The sequence below is a fragment of the Candoia aspera genome, chromosome 17, assembly GCF_035149785.1.
Source record: "Candoia aspera isolate rCanAsp1 chromosome 17, rCanAsp1.hap2, whole genome shotgun sequence".
Classification (NCBI taxonomy): Eukaryota; Metazoa; Chordata; class Lepidosauria; order Squamata; family Boidae; genus Candoia; species Candoia aspera.
The window spans coordinates 6,340,819-6,359,388 of record NC_086169.1 but is presented as its reverse complement, the minus strand read 5'-3'; the positions used below and the strand labels follow the sequence as shown (position 1 = coordinate 6,359,388).

The window sequence follows — 18,570 nt, the reverse complement described above, 5'->3', positions numbered from 1 at the left end:
GCCTGCCCGGCCTTGCGGTCTGCAGCTGCCCTGGAATAGATCGATAAATTATTAATTATACACCGGCGGATCAATTGTGGTACTGGCGCAAACACGCTAGGAATACCAACATCCGGGTCTCACTGTCAGGTGCCGTACCCCTGATTTCCGGTTGGGTAGCCGGCCCTTCCTGGCGAGCTAGGCTTCCTCCTCTCCATGGTCGGCGCGCCCTGACATCGCTTTATGTTGGGCCTCCAGAAACCGGAAATAGGACTCAACGGATACAGGAAATAGTGGTTCCGCTCCCCGGAAGTAGTTTCGGCAGATGCCGGAAGAGAAGGCCCCGGCAAACGGCGAGAGCCCAAGATGGCGGAGGTGGTGAGTGCGGAGCGGAGGGAAGGGTAGCGAGTCGGACGGATCCTGTGCCCTTGGGTTCCCGCCTAATCTCTCCTTTTTGCAGGAGGAAGTGACCGAAGGGTGTCGCCTCCCTGTGTTGCGCCGTAACCAAGAAAACGAGGACGAGTGGCGTGAGTAAGGGGGCGGGCTTAAGGCGGGAGAGGCGCGGCTTAAGGATGGGTGGGTGGGGCCACGGGACGGTGGGAGGGGCTTTTACGGGAGGGCGGGGCCACGCGAGAGGGGGTAAGTTGGGGCTGCGAGTCCCATTCAGATTTAAGGGACCGGGGTAGGAAGTGTTTAAGGGTGGAACGCTTAATGGCGGGGGGGGGCAGTCAAAAAAGTGGGCCCCACAAGCAGGAGGCTCGCACTAGAGAGTCACCAAGATCAAGATAAGAAAAAAGGTAGTGTAGCACAGTGGTCAGAGCACACTTCTCCCTCGGTCATTATTATTTAAATTTATTGCCTGCCCAACTCCAGTGGGGATTGTGCAATAAAGTCCATCATCCCCAGTCAGCATTGCCAGGGTGCATAGCCTATAGCAGTGTTTCTCAACCCCCGCGACTTTAAGCGGTGCGGACTTCAGCTCCCAGAATACTGGGAGTTGAAGTCCGCACCGCTTAAAGTCGCAGGGCCAGATTGACTGAAGACTATCAGATAAAACAGGAACAAGGGGTTTCAGATCTCTCACCCAGCCATTAGACTTGGGTGGCTTAGGGGCCAGGGTTTAGTCCAGCTGACTTCACCAAGTGGTGATTTTCAGTGGAAAGGGATAGGGAGAAACCAAGGATTTAGTGCCTGAGGATCTCCCAACCCTTTCTGACTCGGTAGCCACATCGAACTATGATTCTTTGCCGCGAAGTTTTAAAATGGCAAGTTAAACAAGCATTCTTGAAGTACTAATCTTTCTTTATCCATCTTTGGCTTCCTCTTGCGCAGAGCAGTATTAACTGTCCTCTTTTCACCAGGTCTTGTCAAGAAAAGCTGTCCACTTGATCATTTGGGTTAAATGTCTTAATGGTTCAGCACTTTGTGTGTAGATTTGTACTAGCATGGAACAGACTCAAGTTGAGTCTATGCATACATTGCAGCAAATTATTTGTGATCCTCAGTTGCTGTTTTACATCTTGTCACTTTCCCTCTTAGCCTCTGTTTCAGGCTTGTCTCTTTGTAGTGAACCGTAGTGATCCAAACCAGCTGGATCTCTTAAGCCTGAACTCTGCATGTCCTGACTGTAAAGTGCTTTCTGGGATTCTTCAGAGTTTTGTAAACAATAAGAACCCTGTAAGAGAGATCTCTTTTTTCCCAAAATAATATGCTTTTCAATTTTTCTTCTTTTTGTTTTGACAGCATTGGCTGAAATCCTGAGTGTCAAAGACATCAGTGGCCGAAAACTTTTCTATGTTCACTATATTGACTGTGAGTAGGCTAAGCCAGAGGTGGATCCATTGGATGGCTGGGAAGGAAAATTTTGTCCCGGGCTTTTCCAGAATGAGATGACAGAAGTGGGAGAACGTTTGGGAGAGCGGAGGGCCAGTAGGATCATATCTGGAGCACGAGAAACTGAAGACAAGATGATTTATAATGCTGTGTCAGTCCATTCTTGTCTCAAAAGGGTCTGGTCTGCGGTATATACTTCAGGTTCACAGTAACACCCGTCGCCTTAGCCGGGGTTCCATGAATTCACTTGTTGTAGCAAATAGTCATCTCACCTTCAGCTGCAGTTTGAAAGCATTGGGCGTGGCCCTGATGCTGGAGACGAGAACTTGCCCAGTCCTCATTGGGAGCTGGGCAGGAATATGCTCCAGTGGTTGAGAATGTTGGCTTGCTGTCAAGGCCAGTTAAGACATGTCAGTTCTGGTGCCTAGACCAGCCTTTCCCAGCTGAGCCCCTCTCCAGCTGACTGGCAGTCATGCGAATGGCTGTCCCACAGACCTGGAGGGCTGGGGGTGAGTATCTGGGTTCTTGCATCTTGGTCTCTCCTTGCTGTGGGTGTGCTGTTAAAGTATAATAACTAAGAGCGGGCCCCTGCCAGCTACTGTGAGAAGCACAGAAAGGTTTGGGGAATGGAAAGGAAAAAAAACAAGGTCTTAATAAGCGTCTTGCTGGAGATTTGCTATTTATCGTTCTCTAGGTAGAACTTTGGATTTTTTCCCCACTTTACCCCTGCGCGCCTTTTTCTAAAGGGGGAGAAACATCCCTCTGCCTTGCCTTCACCATACAGTTAACAAGCGTCTGGACGAATGGGTGACTCACGACCGGCTGGACTTGAAGAAGATCCAGTTCCCCAAGAAGGAGGCCAAGACTCCGACCAAGAACGGCCTGCCGGGATCACGGCCCAGCTCCCCGGAACGTGACGTGGTACGATGAGCCGGCCTTTGGGGAGGGGGAGAGGTTTGCGGGAAGGAGTCTTCGGGAGCACTAACCCGGGGAAGCCAGCGCCTTTAGCCATCTCGGGGGCCGATGTTCCACCCCAGTTTCCCAGGCTGTAACAAACCCAGGACCGTGAAGTTTCTGTGCTATAAGGATGGGGGAGTTTAGAAACACTGGTGGTTCTCTTCTGCTTTTCCCCCGCCGAGATCTCTGACTGCAGCTTTGCCTGCAGTATGTGGAGATGGTAGCCTCCCCGTATGCTCCCCCAGAGCAGGACGTGCGTCCTTTCCCCACATGTTGGTAATGCCCGTCTTCCTCCCTACTCAGAGGAAGACCTTGGATCTGTCTCTACAACCAGCCACAACTCCATCCAGCGGTAAAACCCTACCCATCCCGGTGCAGATAACCCTCCGTTTTAACCTACCTAAAGAGAGGGAGGCCGTCCCTGGCTCGCCCGATCACCCCCTCTCCTCCAGCTCCTGCGTCCAGCCAAACCATCGCTCCACGGTACAAACTGGCACTCGGCCGCCACGGCGCGCTCCTTTTACGTCTTGTCTACCTGGCCCGTTCTCAAGAGGCTGCACCAGCTGGGCGGGGTTGAGTTAGGTCTGGGCTGGCGAGGGAGGCCTCCGGGGAATGCCCAGGGGCATTGCGGCCTTTCCTCGAGGGCCCCCTCTTCCCTCCTGAGTCAACCCAGGGCAGGGCAGACCCCTTCCCTCCCCATAACGGAAGAAAACGAGACTAAGAGACAAGGCCTGGCTAAGCCTGGTATTAAGTTTAAGCCACATGTGGAACATGCTTGACCCAGCCTGAGCTCTGATTAAAGAGTTGATGGTCGTAAAACTATGCTCAGAGGAGGCCTCTCGGCTTTGGGTCTTAGATTTGGGAATGGCCTCCTCTAAAACGGTGTCATAGACGGTCACTTCTTCCATTCTTCACTGAAGACCCTCAGTATTTAGTCCAGTTTGAAACTGGTTTAACTGCCGTAGCTTCCACCAGGAATCCTGGGCTCTGCACAGAAACCAGTGCGGCTTAGTGGCTAAAGCGTTGGACCAGAAATGGGTAGACCCAGCTTCTGTCTGTTCTCAGCCCTGGAAGCTCTCTGAGTGACTTGGGGACACTCGCACTCTTTCAGTCTCACCTACCTCGCAGGATTGTTGGGTGGAAAATTTAAGGAAGAGGTGATATATGTAGGCGTTGAATTAAGGACAGGGAGACCCGGCGTCTTAGTCCCTCCTCAGCCACAGAGGAGACTTTTGGTCAGGCCTTCCCTCTCAGCCCAAGAGTCAGGATGGTTCAGTGGGGAAGGGGCTGTGCTAAGAGATGGAGAACCAGGTTCTAGTCCTCCCCCCAATCACAGAAGCTCCTGGAATAACTTTGATCCAGTCACTTTCTTTTATCCCAAACTGCTTCACAGAGTTGTGGGGGAAGATGGGAGGAACGGACACTACTTGTGCATTTTTGAGCTCCCAAAAGGAAGATGGGAAATAAATCTAATAGATATGATTGGAAATCCCTGCTCTGGGGACCCGATTCCTTGAGGCCTGAACCAGTTAGAAACTGGTTCACAGTCCCCAGGCCATCCAGCACTGAACAACACCTTGAACTTGGCTCCAAGTAAGGCGACGGTGTCCCATTCTGAGTGGGCCTGGTACTCCTTGTTTCTCTACCCAAAGCATCTGCGACTCCTGTAAAGTACCTCTTGGCCTTGTTTGGAGAAGGAGACAGTTGTCCCGTATAAAACAGCTTTCAGAGCCTAAGCGACATCTGATCAATCCAAATTGTGGTTGTAGAAGGACTGATGTCTTAAACGTGGCCCGGGGCAGAATCAGAGTCCCTGTCACTCTTCCTGAGGCTTTAGATCAGTGTTTCTCAACCTCAGCAACTTCAAGAGGTGTGGACTTTGACTCCCAGCTGGCTGGGGAATTCTGGGAGTTGAAGTCCACACCGCTTGAAGTTGCTGAGGTTGAAAAATGCTGCTTTAGATCCTAAGAGAGGTGGGGCGCAGTCTCCTTCCCGGAGTTCTTGGCACTCTCTGAGCTTGGCTGTTTGCAAACGCCACAGTTCAACCCCGGCCTACGGATCTTCTGTTGGAATCTCTTTTTTTTCTCTCCAAAGAGATCCATCCAACCAAAGGACTCGTATGACCCCTCTTCTCCTCCCCGACCTTCTTCTCTCGGGCCGTAGTTGCAGGGGCCTGGCGTGACCAACCCCTCCCGCCAGTCATGGGCCGGGTTTCCCCATCTTTTGCGAGGCAACCTTGCTGGTAGAAATTGGGGAGGGGAGGAGGAGGGGGTGCAGGCCACCCTCTAGACCTCATTCGGTCTGGTGTTTTCCAGAAGCGGAAGGTGGAGGTGGTTTCCCCAGCAACCCCCATCCCTGCTCCAACTGAGACAACGCAGGCCTCCGTTTTTCCCCAGGTAAGCAGAAGCCAGCTTTTCACTGGGGTGCACAGAAAGGAATAACTCGGTGTCGCTTGGTTAACCGGGCAGTGCGCCCAAGCGGAAGAGGGCGATTGCTCGATTCAGGGGGCATTTGGAAATCCATCCTTGGGGGACAAAGAGAGTATTTTGCTTTGGGAAGCTGATCCCTTAGGCGAGGAGTGCAGTCTTTCTCAACAGGGCACCCTCCAGATATGTTGACCTGTGTATGTGCTCGCCACAAATCTGGGGAATTCTAGTCTGACCCACATGGAGAACATCCGCTGGGGGAAAGCTGAGCTAAAGGGCAGCTCTCAAGGTGTCTCGTGGCGGTTGTTCCGGATAGCTTCCCCTCCTGTTGCTCCTCTGCTGTGTACCTCCTGGCTTTCAGAGCCGTTTCTGGCCCTGTGGGAGGACCCCAAACCCTTTTGCATTAAAGTGCCCCCTCCAAGTGGCCGACTACCCCCCCGTGATTCCTTCTGTGGCCCCTTTCTTTTCCAGAATGGCTCCGCACGCCGAGCTGTGGCCGCCCAGCCAGGCCGGAAGAGGAAATCCAACTGCCTCGGGACGGATGAGGTACACACCAGGGCCGGGAAGCTGGCGGTGCCCATCTCCCTCTCCAGTGCCGCTTCGGAGGAGGGAACCCGTCTCTTCTTCGAGCCAAAATGTTCCCCCTTGATTCTCGCAAGCAGGATTCCCAGGACAGCTCGGATGGCATCCCCTCGGCACCCCGCATGACAGGCAGCTTGGTCTCGGACCGCAGCCACGATGACATCGTCACCCGCATGAAGAACATCGAGTGCATTGAGCTGGGGCGCCACCGCCTGAAGCCGTGGTACTTCTCCCCGTACCCGCAGGAGCTCACCGCCCTCCCTGTTGTCTACCTCTGCGAGTTCTGCCTTAAGTACGTCAAGAGCCTCAAGTGCCTCCAGAGGCACCTGGTGAGTGCCGTGCCTTTCTCCCCCATTCTGCACGGGAGGCCCAGCAGCCAAGCCTGAGATCCCAGAGGTCTCGATCCCCTCTTACGTCCTTCCCTCCCTTGCTGCTCCTCCGGATCATATGAAGGATCCGCTCTCCTGTCATCCCTGGCCCATGCAACTGCTTTTTCAGGCAAGAAGGGGTGGATAAACAACAGGCATGGGGTGACATCAGGTAGCCTGTCTCACTGCATTTCAGGGTGTGCCTGTGTGTGTAAAATGCATTCAGTGATGCAGACCTCTTTGAACAGATGATGCATTTTGTTAAGATGGAAAACTCTTAAAAGACCCCCTCCATCTCCCTGTTCCCATTTTCCCACCTTGCTTTGATTCCCAAAATCCTCAGGATTCTGAATGCTGTTTAGTCCACACATACACAACCCACCTCCTCTGGCCAAAAGGCACATCTCAGAATTCAGATGATGCTATTCCATGGCTAGAAAGCCCCCCCCCCCCAATGTGACCATGCTGAAGCAGTTCCCCATCCCCTCACACCAGACAAGCATATTGACCCCTCAGGGCTTTTCTTTTCTTCATGGGAAAGGCACTGAGTCTGTGATGATCTTGTCTGCAGATGAAGTGTGACCTGAGGCACCCTCCAGGCAACGAAATCTACCGCAAGGGGACCATCTCCTTCTTTGAGATTGACGGCCGGAAGAACAAGGCAAGAGAAACGCCCTGGGTGCTGTTTTTCATCTTCCCCAGTCTGGAATCTGCCGGGGACTACATTTCCCAGAGTTCCTTGTGGATCCACGGATGGGGAAGACTGTTCTCAGCCATATTAATCAAGCCACTTTCTGTGTGCGTTTCCGTTCTGTGTGTTCCGTTACGCAGCTCTGGTCTTTCCTTGATAGCGTCAAGGCCAGCTTTCTCCAACCTGACAGAGCCCACCAGATATCCGTTCCACGCCCCTCATCCAGTGGTTTTGGGTGATGGGAGCTGAAGTCCAAAACATGAAGAGGATGTCAGCTTGGGGAAGGCTGATCTAGTCTAAGATCATCTATTCTGACTAGCATCTGTTCTGCTCCGATTCCCTGTTCCTTAACCCAAGTGGGCAAGCTGGGGGCTTTGCGATCTTCCGCTGAGAAAGTAGACGACCTGAATCTACATGGAAAAACAGTTATTCTGCTCCTGAATGATAATCCTTGTCAGCTGCAGACTTTCCTCAGAATAACAATAACAAAATGTTCCAATAAATGTGTTGAAGTAGTAAGGGGAAAGGAAAAACAAAACACCTTTGAGATCCTCCTTGTTGCCTTAAAAAAAATATCAAAGCTGCCAGCTGTTCAGGTTTTAAACTTGACCATCAAAAGTTCCATTTGAAGTGGGCTGAGCCCTGGCCATGTCCCACCACCATTCAGTGCTGGAGAAAAGGCATTTCCAGTTTTTCTTTGTAAAACAATTTTCTTGGGGCAAGAACCTCTCCACATTTCCCCCAAGTTTACTAGAATGTCTAGCTCAGCCTTTCTCAACCTTTGGACCCTGGAGGACCCCTTGAAATATTTTTCAGGCCTCCGGGAGCCCCTGCACACTCAGGCGCAAATATAGGCAGAAGTTACAAAATTACGATATTTGCATCATGGGCAGGCCTGTCTATATGCATTCACAGTGTTCTTAAACTGAAAATACAGAATGAAACTTACCTCTTTCATGTGAAGTTGCCTGAATTTGAAATAATGTTTTAAATAAATCGTGATCTCCCAGGGAACCCCTAGGGACCCCTCGCGGGACCCTGGTTGAGAAACCCTGCTCTAGATGCAAGAAGAGAAAAGGGGAATTAGTTTGATCCTGACAATTGCAGTGATGCTGAATTCCCCCCCCCACCCCTTTTTGGGTAGGCTAGTATCTTTTTATCCCAAGGTGGCAAGGCAGGTGGTGTGCCTGTTGACGCCGAGGTGGAAAAAGTAGGCTTTCTGTGTGTTTAAGGTGCAGCAACAACATTCAGAACTCTGATTTAACAGCGGTATTTTCTCCTCCACTCCCTCCCCCCCACCACATTTCTTCGGTCACTTAACAAGAAGAGCGTCGTTCAGTGCTTTTTCTCAAAACGGGCTGCGGTGAGGGGGCTCTAGAGCAGTGTTTCTCAACCGTGGCAGCTTTAAGATGGGGGGACTTCAACTCCCAGAATTCCCCAGCCAGCCATGCACCACAGAGGTGCACGAAGCTGTGAAGACTTTCCTAATCCAGGTTTCAGATTTGAAACATACAAGGTTACTAGTGTTGTATCGTTCTCAGTGCCATGAATTAATCCTAACTGAGCTTCAATGATGTATTCATCCTCTGGCCCTTTCGTTCTTTCTGCTCTCTTCCAGAGCTATTCTCAGAACCTTTGTCTTCTTGCAAAATGCTTCCTCGATCACAAAACCCTCTACTATGACACAGATCCTTTTCTCTTCTACGTCATGACCGAATATGACAGCAAAGGCTTTCACATCGTCGGCTATTTCTCCAAGGTGTGGCTTTGCTCGATTCAAAAATGCATTTTCTGCTTCAGTGGCACCGTTCCCTCTCTGTCTGAGTAGGAAAGGGGATCAAAATTCTAAGGGTGGAAAGTTTACCACCTGTATCTCAATATTAAGCCTTGCTTGGGGTTGTTTTCCTTGCTTTCAGCCTCTGAAATCAGGGCGGCAAAGAATTTGAGATGTATGTACTTTTTTGACGACAAAACTGACACAAAGGGGTAGTGGCAGAGGGGTAGTATTCAAGCGGGTTGCAAGGCAGGGATACTTCACTCAGCACTGCATCTGGGAGCTCAAGAATTCCTTTGCAGCCATAGGGGCTAGAAACTTGGATTCAAAGCAAAGAAGCTTTAAACTCTTGGGGGGTCAGACTAGAAGATCTCCAAGGTCCCTTCCAACCCTATGATTCTATGAAAACCGAGGGCAAGCCAGCGCTAAATTCTAGATGACTTGTGAAATTGGCAGGAGTTGAAGTCACCCCTTCTTTGAAACTCTTGACAGTCAGGATGAAAGCGCAAGATGAAGTGAGGGAATTGGCTGACCAGCTGATCTGCGCGTGCCAAAAATCTTGGGAAGGGCTGAATGCAGGGGGCTCGGGCCTTACATGCGGCTTGTCTTGTTCTTCCTTGCAGGAAAAGGAGTCCACTGAAGACTACAACGTGGCCTGCATTCTGACATTACCCCCTTATCAGAGACGGGGCTACGGCAAACTGCTGATTGAATTCAGTAAGTGGCCCTTCCTGGTTTGAATTAAACAGGTTTTAAGCTCTACTTTTTTTCCTTGTCACCGTCCTGGTGACTTGCTCTGGCTTTGTTCACAGCCGCACTCGATGGCCCCTTTTCCCCCAGACCTTGAGGTCCAGGGGCTCGTGTTCAGAAAAGTTGCAAAGGCACCCAATTTAAATTGTCCCAGGCAGCTTCATGGCTTTTGGCGTCCAGAGTTTCAAGCTGAGCTTTTCTTTTAAGAATGTGCCACCTATTTTTTTTCCTATAGGGCTCTCCAGGCTAAGCCAGGGGAGCATTTGTTAATTCAGTTGCTTTAAAACAAAACCACTTTAGGAGAGGCAACCCTATTCCTTCTCTGTTTCCAGTTTTCTAATCTCCTTCATTTCATCCAGGATGACTGCACATAGTCCTCACTTAACTGCAGTAGGGATCGGAAAATTGGTGTTGAGCGGTGCAGTCTTTAAGGGAATCACTATGTGACCCGACCCGATTTTACGACCATTTTTACGACAGTCGTTAAGCAAATCACCTCAGTCATTAAGTGAATCCAGCTTCCCCGGTGGATGTTTTTTGCCGGAAACTGGCAAAAAAGGTCACAAATTGTGATCATGTGAGCGCAGGATGGTGCAAGTGGTCGTAAATGCAAGCCAGCTGCCAAGTGCCCAAATTGCAATCATGTGACTGTGGGGGTGGTACAGCAGTTTGTGATGGTTGTAAGTGCGAGTGCAGGCCGTAAAGCCCTTTTTCTGAGGCCATCATAACTTTGGACCGTCATTAAACAAGCAGTCGTTAAGCGAGGACTAGCTGTAGTTAGTTAACTTGAGTGCTATACTGAATTTCACTACGGTGGAAAGCAAAATGAAGGCTCTTTAGAGCTGCTTCCTCCCTGGGGGAGAGGGACAATAGATTCCCCCCCTCAAAAAACCCCAAACCCTACTTTTTGTACCTGGAATCCACCCTGAACTGCATTCACCAGGCAAAGCTGCCGTCAAGTGTATTGGTTACACAAGAGCAGCATTTATTCCCAAGAGCAAGCAGTTCTTGAGATGCAGACCTGTTATCTCAGGAAGCCGTCCTTCCATCAAAGTGGATTATTACCCAGAATTGGGATTTGTTTTGTTTTTTTTCAGCCACTCAGAAGTGAGGAGGGATGAGACGGAGTGCAGCTTTCATGCAGCTTTTAACTCCCAGGACTTGGGGAAAAGCTGGCAAGCACCCCTCCGCATTTGGACACGCTTGTTGCACCTTCTGCAATAGCAGGAGAAATGGGCTGTCCTCCGTTTGTTGAACTGCAGCCCCCATCAGCTCCAGCCAGCGTGGCTAGTGCCCAGGGAAGCAGAGAGCCAAGGGGGTCGCCCTTCCTTCTGCCTGTCATAATGGATTTAAAAACCACTAGGTTGGACGTTGAAACCAACAGTCCTTCCACCCGCAAGCTGACTTCAGCCTGTCCCCCCAGCACTCCGGATCACTTCCTTGAAATCCTGGGCGGCTCCAGCTGAACTCTGCTTTCTCTTTCCTCTCCAGGTTACGAGCTGTCCAAGGTGGAAGGGAAGACCGGCACTCCCGAGAAACCCCTCTCAGACCTGGGACTCTTGTCGTACCGTAGCTACTGGTCACAGACCATCCTTGAGATCCTCATGAACCTCAAACTGGAGAACGGGGAGCGCCCGCAGATCACCATCAAGTGAGGGCTAAGTAACAGGCCGTGTGGAGCTATCGGGAGGACTGTTTTGAGAGGGCGACAATCCGCAGGCGCCCCTCCTGAGGCCTTCCCAGACTGTTGGCAAATTGCCGTGTTGGTGACCCAAGGGAGAGATGAAACTTGGAAGAGATGCTCAAGAGAGGGTTGGACCAGATGGCCTCTCTACAGGTAGTCCTCGCTTAACAACCATTCGTTTAGTGACAGCTCGGACTTACGACAGTGCTGAAAAAAGCAACTTACACTTATGACTGTCGCAGCGTCCCCACAGTCATGTGATTATGGTTTGGGCGCCTGGCAACCAGTTCACATTTATGACCTTCGCAGTGTCCTGTGGTCATGTGATCGCCATTTTTGACCTTCCTGGCTGGCTTCTGGCAAGCAAAATAATTAGGGAACTGTGTGGTTTGCTTAATGCCCGCAGCGATTTGCTTAACTGCTGCTGCAAAAAAAGGTCGTAAAATTGGGTTGGATTTGCTTAACGACCGCTTTGCTTAGCTTAGCAATTCTGGTCCCAATTGTGGTTGTTAAGCGAGGACTACATGTAGTAGTCCAACTCTGATCTTATTCAGTCTGATCTGTTGTTTCAACGCAGTGATTGTTTGGTTGCAGTTTGGGCAAAAACAGTTTAATTCTTCCCTTCTCACATTTGCGTGTGGAAAGGGGCATTTTGCCCCAAAATACAAGCAGCGTAATTGCCTAGAAATCTAGACCTCCAATATTCATTGGAGATGGTTCTGGGTTTTTCCATTGCAGCTTTCCCAAACCTCGTATCCTCCAGCTGCGCTGGGCTTCTACAGTTCCCAGACAGAAAAGGCTATGTTGGCTGGGAATTCTGGGAGGATGAACATGTAGCATTCTGGGAGCTTTACATTGTGGAATTCTGGGAATTTTAAGTGGCTTCTATGCGTGGTGGCTTTTCTTTCTGCTCGGCTGGTGTTCCAATTGTATTTCCCCCACCCCTCCTCCTCCTCTCCAGCGAGATCAGCGAAATCACAAGTATCAAGAAAGAAGACGTAATCTCTACACTTCAGTACCTGAACCTCATCAATTACTACAAGGTAAATCAACTGCTCTGGGGCCTAGTTTGGGGGGAAGCGAGAATCGTTTGCACTGATTCCAAACGTGGGGTTTCTTTGCCGTTCTTGAAGGGACATAAGACAGGCTAAATTTTTTTAAAAGGGGGGTGGCGACGGTGAGGAAGGACCTGAAAGTGGGATCACTGTGCCGAAGGTATGGGAAGCTTAGCACCCCTTTACCTTTGTTTTTTTCAAATGATAAATAGTCCAATTTTTTTGCAGCAGGCCAAATAATAATAATAAAAATAGCAGCAGCCACCGTCGCCAGTTTGGAGTAGTGGTTAAGGCACTGGTCTGGAAACTGGGAGACTGATTTCTAGTCCTGCCTTAGGCACGAAGCCAGCTGGGTAACCTTGGGCCAGTCACTCTCTCTCAGCCCTGGGAAGGAGGCAATGGCAAACCACTTCCGAAAAACCTTGCCAAGAAATCTGCAGGGGCTCGTCCAGGCAGTTGCCAGAAGTCAAAAATGACTTGAAAGCACAAAATGATGATGATGATGATGTCAGTTGCAAAGCTGCCTTTTATTGTAAACTGCCCAGAGTCCCCGTTGGGGGAGATGGGCAGTGATACAAATTTAAATAAATAAAAAATAAATAAAAGGCAGCTTTACTTGGGACAGCTTTCATCCTGCGATGATACCTTTAACACCATCAAACATGGGAAGGACTCGATGGGTGGATAAAAATGCCAAATCCAGTCTAAACTTCTGGCTGACTGTGCGACCAACCAACCTAATTTTTATTATTATGTGCCACCCAACTCCCAGGGACTCTGGTGGCTGTTCTGCCTAGCTTAATCCTGTTTCGCTAGCTGTGAGAGGCAGAGATCTCCGGGCAGGGCATATTTGTCCTGAGAACTTAGGACGTGTGTCTGCTTAAACGCCCCCATCTCCTCTCCAGGGCCAATATATTTTGACGCTGTCGGAGGACATCGTCGACGGACACGAACGGGCCATGCTCAAGCGAATCCTACGCATCGATTCCAAGTGTTTACATTTTACCCCAAAGGACTGGAGCAAGAGGGGGAAGTGGTGAATTCGAAGGCCGGGCCTCTTGACTGGCCAAGGGGCGTCCCCGGGCCTCAGTGTACAGCGGTAGCAGGATCGGGCCGGGCACCCCGGACTCTGAAACAGCCCGCGCGTCTCGGATGGCCTTCCCGATGCGGGACTCTGGCGAGCCTTTGTGTACAGTAGTTGAAAAGCACAGCCGGCGTGGGCTCGCACCGCTCAAATATTTATACGTTCAAACATTCCCAGACGCACCCAAAAGGCCGAGGTGTCTAGGCGGGGCAGAGTCCCACGGTGCTCATGTACAGGAGGGGAGCAGATCGCGTGGCGTCCTCCGTCGGAGCAGCCGGACAGAACAGCTTCCCTCCAGCAGCTGACTCTGGGTCGGAGAAACCCGGGGGGGGGGGGGTTCAGGGGAACCCTCCCAACCACGCCTCCAGCTTGGAAGAGAAGGAGTGAGGTCTTCCTTTTGGCTTTTCCATCCAGGAAAAGCCATGAGAGCCAAGGAGAAAAACGAATCCACCCTTTGCAAAAACGAACCACAGCTCACCTGATGTCTCTGATCAGAATAAATGAACAAAGGTTTTTTTTAAGGAACCCCCCCCCCAACTTTGCATTTATTTGTCATGTAACTCCTTCCTTCTTTGCTTCCTCTGCTTCTGTCTCCTTCCTTCCTCTTTTTGCTTCTGTCTTCCTCCCTTCCCTTCTGTCTCCTTCCTCCCTCCCTTCCCTCCATTCCTTCCCTCCCTCCATTCCTTCCTTCCTCTCTCTCCTTCTGTCTCCTTCCTTCCTTCCCTCCCTCCCTCCCTCCCTCCCAGCAGGGATGCTTGGTTTGGGAAGCAGGACCACAGAAAGCAGATTTGCAAGGCCGGCCACAGCCATATCTACCAAAAGGGTTCAATAGCTTTTTTCCGGGTCGTGGCAAAAACCTCAAATTTTCAAGGGAAAGGTTTGAAGTTACAAAATGAAAGAGCTGTGGAATGGCACTAATTTCTCACGAAGAGTTTTCAGCAGCCTGCCCCCCCCCACCCCACCATTCTAGGCCTAAAAGTTCATTGGGGAGCATAAAGTAAGAGCGTCACTAGTTTCAAAATTATCAGAGGTTTAATTATTTTTTTAAAAAACGCAGGTAGTAGCAGGAAACACCTAGGGGACATTCCAGACAGGGTTTTGTCTGTCTGCAGTTGGAAGCAAGATGTGCTCAAACTTTGGTAGGAACTGTGCCCACAGAAGCAAAAAAATTTTTTTTAAAAAACTTAATGTTTAATTTCTAAGCCATTTAATGTTTAATTTCTAATCAAACCAAGATTCATGGAAAGCCACAATTTTTCCAAGTGGCTGTATTATAGCGTAAACTGCAAATTAAGCTTGGAAGGAAACAGAGTAAGCAAAAGGGCAGCACGGGGTGGGGGCGAAGTGTGTTCCATGCTCTTCTTCCCCCAAGTCCACATTTTAAGTTGGAGCCCAATCTATTTTCTACAGGATACGTTCAGGCAACGCTGTGATCTTCCTCACTCGGTCACAGGGGCATGGATCTGCAAGCAGAACCACAGAAATCAATGCATTAACTCTGCAGCAAAATTTGTATCCCACTCCCACCCCCCCGGCTATAGAAACAAGCCAGATGCAAAAGAAGTGCCAAAATGTATAGTCTTTGGAATAGGAATGGACTCCCATCATCCTAATGTAGGACTCAAGGTGAATCTGCAGCAGATGCCTGGTGGACAAACGCCTTCAAGCTTCTAGCCCTCAGTGACACAGATCAGCCTTTGCTGCTTGTTTCCTGAACTAACTTTTACCTTAAAACCAGCACTCCCCCCACAAAACCATTTTGTCTCTCCAAGTGCGTGTTTTTTAACTACGCTGCCAAACCAGTTAAGTCAAAGCCAGAAAATAACCCCACATAGCTTAATGTGGATTGTGAAACCAGTCTTTGATTCTGTCTCAATCCTGTCAGGATGGCACCCTGCTTTACAGTCCAGGGTCAAACTCTGAACCGGTTTAATGAAGCCTGGGTACCTTCTAGCCAGCATGGACTTCCACTCCCAGAATTCTCAGGTAGACTGAGGAATCCTGGGAGTGGTAGTCTACAGGAGCCCCGCTTTGTGCTGAACTCAACTAACACTCACCCCTTGTGCAATTTCTGGCCAAGCCAGAGCCATGATGATTTCATCACTGTTAGTTGGTGCTCGTTCCAGGTTCCATATCATCAGGGAATCAAAGGTTGATTTCACACTCACTTCCCGTTCCTGGGTACAGGGGAGGAGCGAAGGGGATGCTGTTATTGGCGGGGAGCTATTTGCCCACTCCATGGGGATCTATTGGTGGGGATCTATTTGCCCGCTCAACCCCGGTGTGGAACTCACCTTGGGTGTTAGGACTAAGGTGGCCTCTTCCAGCACTAATCCGACATGCCCTTTGGGAAGACGGCTTTGCTTGCCCTTCAGGCTTCTGCCACGGAAGGACACGGAGGCCTCTCCTGGACAAGGATGATAGGTAGGAGAGAAACCCCCGTGATGAAGCTCAAACAGGCTGTGGCCACATTCACAGGACCCGCTATTTTATTCCACAGCTGTTCACAATAACCGCAATAAAATCCACATACTACTGAAGCTTTTGTCTGTTTGATACTTTGTAACCTTCAGCTGGGCAAAACGGTGCATCACAGGCCAACGATTTTTGAACCAGGATATCTCAAATGGGCTAACTTACAGAATGCATCCAAAATCCAGGACCCTGGCCAACTATGAACAAGTCTCTCTCTCTCAGCTCAGTCTATCTCACAGTTGTTATTGGGGAAAATGGCAGAAGGGAACACTGTTTATCCAGGACCCATGACTCCCATGGAATTTGGCAATTTTATGAAACATTTTATGACATAATACAAAATGTCATAAAGCACTTCCTGTGGTCAGCTCCTGATGTTCGACTGCGCTACACAGTTCAAATTTGGCTACTTTCAGGGCAGATACATCTCTGAATATCTCCCTGAATTTTTAAGAACTTTTCCAGTACATTAGAAGCTCTGCCGCTGCTGAAGGCATTGAGGAATCCGGTAGGAAATATCTCTGAAACAACCCAACAGGTCACAGGGTGTCTAATAAAATCGACAGAATCAAAACATCCGTGGCAGAATAGAAATAACAGACCTGCTAATTAAATTGCAAAAAACACCCAAGATAGGAATCATCCTAAGAATAATTGTAATAATACAATGAAAATCAATCCAGTTGGTGAACTTACCATGCTCTGGATTCGGACCACACACAATGACTCAGAAACTAAATAAACCGGATCCGCCAGATGAGTGAAATCACAAAAAATAAACCAAGGTTAACCTGCAACCATTCAGTGTGTTGTGTGAATGCAGCTGCTCCAGTGACCTTCAACTCTGATGGTCCTATGCTTTCTGCTGGCCACCAGATTTTTTTTTAAATGGGGTTACAAAGGGTCAAACCGATGACCTTCTGCATTCACTCCGTCCTGGGAACCCCACTAGATTTTAATTCCAAGGGGACAAATGCCTTTGAACCAGGGACCAGTTTGCAACAAGTGGGCATGCCAAAGGGTCACGTGGGAGAAGGTGGGTCACTTGACAGTATCAGTGCAATGGCCTCATGATGCAAATGCTCTTACGTACTTGTGCTGGGTGTTACGACATGAGTACATAAATGCAGCACTGACGTGACACCATCACTGGGCACCTTCTGGGCCCTTCGTGGTTTGCTGTGGACACAGTAACCAATTGGTTACGATATAAATTTAAATGGGATTAAACTAAACCAGATAGGGACGCAGTGGCGCTGCGGGTTAAACCGCTGAGCTGCTGAGCTTGCCGATCGGAAGGTCGGCGGTTCGAATCCGCGTGACGGGGTGAGCTCCCGTTGCTAGTCCCAGCTCCTGCCAACCTAGCAGTTCGAAAACATGCAAATGTGAGTAGATTAATAGGTACCGCTTCGGCGGGCAGGTGATGGTGTTTCCTTTAGTCATGACCTCGGAGGAAGTGTCTTTGGAGACGGAGATGAGCACCATCCCCTAGAGTCGGACACACCTGGACTTAATGTCAAGGAAACCTTTACCTAAACTAAACCAGGCTGTAGAACAGTTCTCATATTTTTCCCCTCTTAAAAAAAAAAAAAAGCAATCCAGTGGCAATTGGGGGGACTTGGAGCCACTCCCCAAACGTTTTGAGGACACCAGAGGCCCCAGTAAAATTTAAATTAAACCTAAAACCTGCCTTCAAAGAAAAGGTTCTCCCATTAATGAGTTTTTCTCACACCTTGAGACTCCTGGGTCTGGTTCACACAACACACTAATCCCAAATTCACCAAAGACAATGGTGGATTCACACATAAAGGTTGGTGTCCAAACAGCCTGGATTCGCACTTGAGATGGGGGGGAAAAAACGCAGGGGTAGGAACAGTGAATGGCCGCCTTTTTAAATCAGGACTGAGTAGTGGGTTTCTAGACCAGTGTTTCTCAACCGTGGCAACTTTAAGATGGGTGGACTTCAACTCCCAGGATTCCAGGATAGGTGGCCAGGGAATCCTGGGAGTTGAAGTCCACCCATCTTAAAGCTGCCACGGTTGAGAAACTCTGTTCTCGATCCTGACATCATCCTTAGCAGCTATCTTATAATATCGGGGAAAGACTGGATCGCGCCCTTTTCGCCCTCGGCGATAAGCCGGGGAGGATGGGGGTTGCAGTCTCCCTGAGCTGGAGGGGGTTGCAAATTCTCCAAGCTGGAGGCCGCCCGCTGGCGCGAGGCTCCTCCCGGGCATCTTCCCGCGCCCCGCGCTCGACTCGTTCCCGCTGGGCGCAACGGGGGCCCCTCGCGCGCAAAGGAGAAGCGGGGGTGGGGGGGACAGGATCGCAGCCCCGCCTCTGCGCCCCGCGCGCGGACCTACCGTCGGCCGCCCCCGGAGTGCGGCGGACGGCGGGCGCGAAGTAGCGCGCCACCGCGGCGGCGCCGTCGTGCCGGACGGAGCAGGGGAGCAGGTGGAGCGGCGCCCGGGGCGCCCCCGGCAGCGAAGCCAGCGCCAGCCGCGCCGCGCTGCGGTGCTCGCCTGCCATGGAGAGCGTGGCGCGCGCGGCTTCGCGCCGCCCGCCGCGGCCCCGCCCCGGCCTGGGACGCTCCCCCGGGTCGGCGCCGCCCCGTCCCTCCCCGCTTCCCTCCCTCCCCCCTCCCCCCTCCGCTTTCCGTGGCTGGGTGCGCGGCGCGGGGCTTGCGTTGCGCGCGGGCTTTGCGCGGCAAGCGCCGCGGAGCGGAGCGCACGGTTCGCTCCGGGGAACCGAAGCTGGGCCGGCTGAGACTAGCTGGGGGGCCTGCAGTGGCTGGATGGGGGGTGGCTGGGGGTGGCCGGCTGGGGGGCCAGCAGAGGCTGGATGGGGGGTGGCTGGGGGGGCCGGCTGAGACTAGCTGGGGGGGCCTGCGGGGGCTGGCTGGGGTTATCTGGGGG

General features: G+C 50.9%; 2 protein-coding genes across 5 annotated transcripts; one reads left to right on the top strand and one right to left on the bottom strand.

Annotated features, from left to right (window-relative positions):
- Positions 1-208: 208 nt before the first annotated feature.
- KAT5 (lysine acetyltransferase 5) lies at positions 209-13,708 on the top strand. 4 transcript variants are annotated; one of them, XM_063316679.1, is made up of 14 exons: positions 209-357; positions 440-506; positions 1,723-1,791; positions 2,597-2,733; positions 3,073-3,252; positions 5,085-5,165; positions 5,667-5,741; positions 5,858-6,106; positions 6,717-6,806; positions 8,455-8,595; positions 9,234-9,327; positions 10,852-11,011; positions 12,006-12,087; positions 13,005-13,708. In XM_063316679.1, exons 1-14 carry the CDS (start codon positions 346-348, stop codon positions 13,137-13,139), a joined length of 1,572 nt encoding a protein of 523 aa, XP_063172749.1. In that variant the 5' UTR covers positions 209-345; the 3' UTR covers positions 13,140-13,708. The 4 variants fall into 4 exon arrangements, with proteins under 4 accessions (XP_063172749.1, XP_063172748.1, XP_063172751.1 ...); XM_063316678.1 differs by having other exon boundaries at positions 5,855-6,106; XM_063316681.1 differs by lacking the exon at positions 3,073-3,252.
- Positions 13,709-14,196: 488 nt separating this feature from the next.
- On the bottom strand, positions 14,197-18,197 carry RNASEH2C (ribonuclease H2 subunit C). The gene is made up of 4 exons (XM_063316960.1): positions 18,019-18,197; positions 15,478-15,590; positions 15,241-15,360; positions 14,197-14,646 (listed from the first exon to the last, which is right to left on the bottom strand). The coding sequence occupies exons 1-4, from the start codon at positions 18,182-18,184 to the stop codon at positions 14,623-14,625; spliced, it is 423 nt and encodes a 140-aa protein (XP_063173030.1). The 5' UTR covers positions 18,185-18,197; the 3' UTR covers positions 14,197-14,622.
- Positions 18,198-18,570: the final 373 nt, after the last annotated feature.

Coding starts and splice junctions, on each gene's coding strand:
- RNASEH2C (XM_063316960.1), bottom strand. CDS start 18,184: ATGGCAGGCGAGCACCGCAGCGCGGCGCGGCTGGCGCTGGCTTCGCTG. Junction 15,361..15,477: donor CCTTAGTCCTAACACCCAAG/GTGAGTTCCACA, acceptor CCCTGTACCCAG/GAACGGGAAGTGAGTGTGAA. Junction 14,647..15,240: donor GGCCAGAAATTGCACAAGGG/GTGAGTGTTAGT, acceptor TTCTGCTTGCAG/ATCCATGCCCCTGTGACCGA.
- KAT5 (XM_063316678.1), top strand. Junction 8,596..9,233: donor TCGTCGGCTATTTCTCCAAG/GTGTGGCTTTGC, acceptor TCTTCCTTGCAG/GAAAAGGAGTCCACTGAAGA. Junction 12,088..13,004: donor ACCTCATCAATTACTACAAG/GTAAATCAACTG, acceptor TCTCCTCTCCAG/GGCCAATATATTTTGACGCT.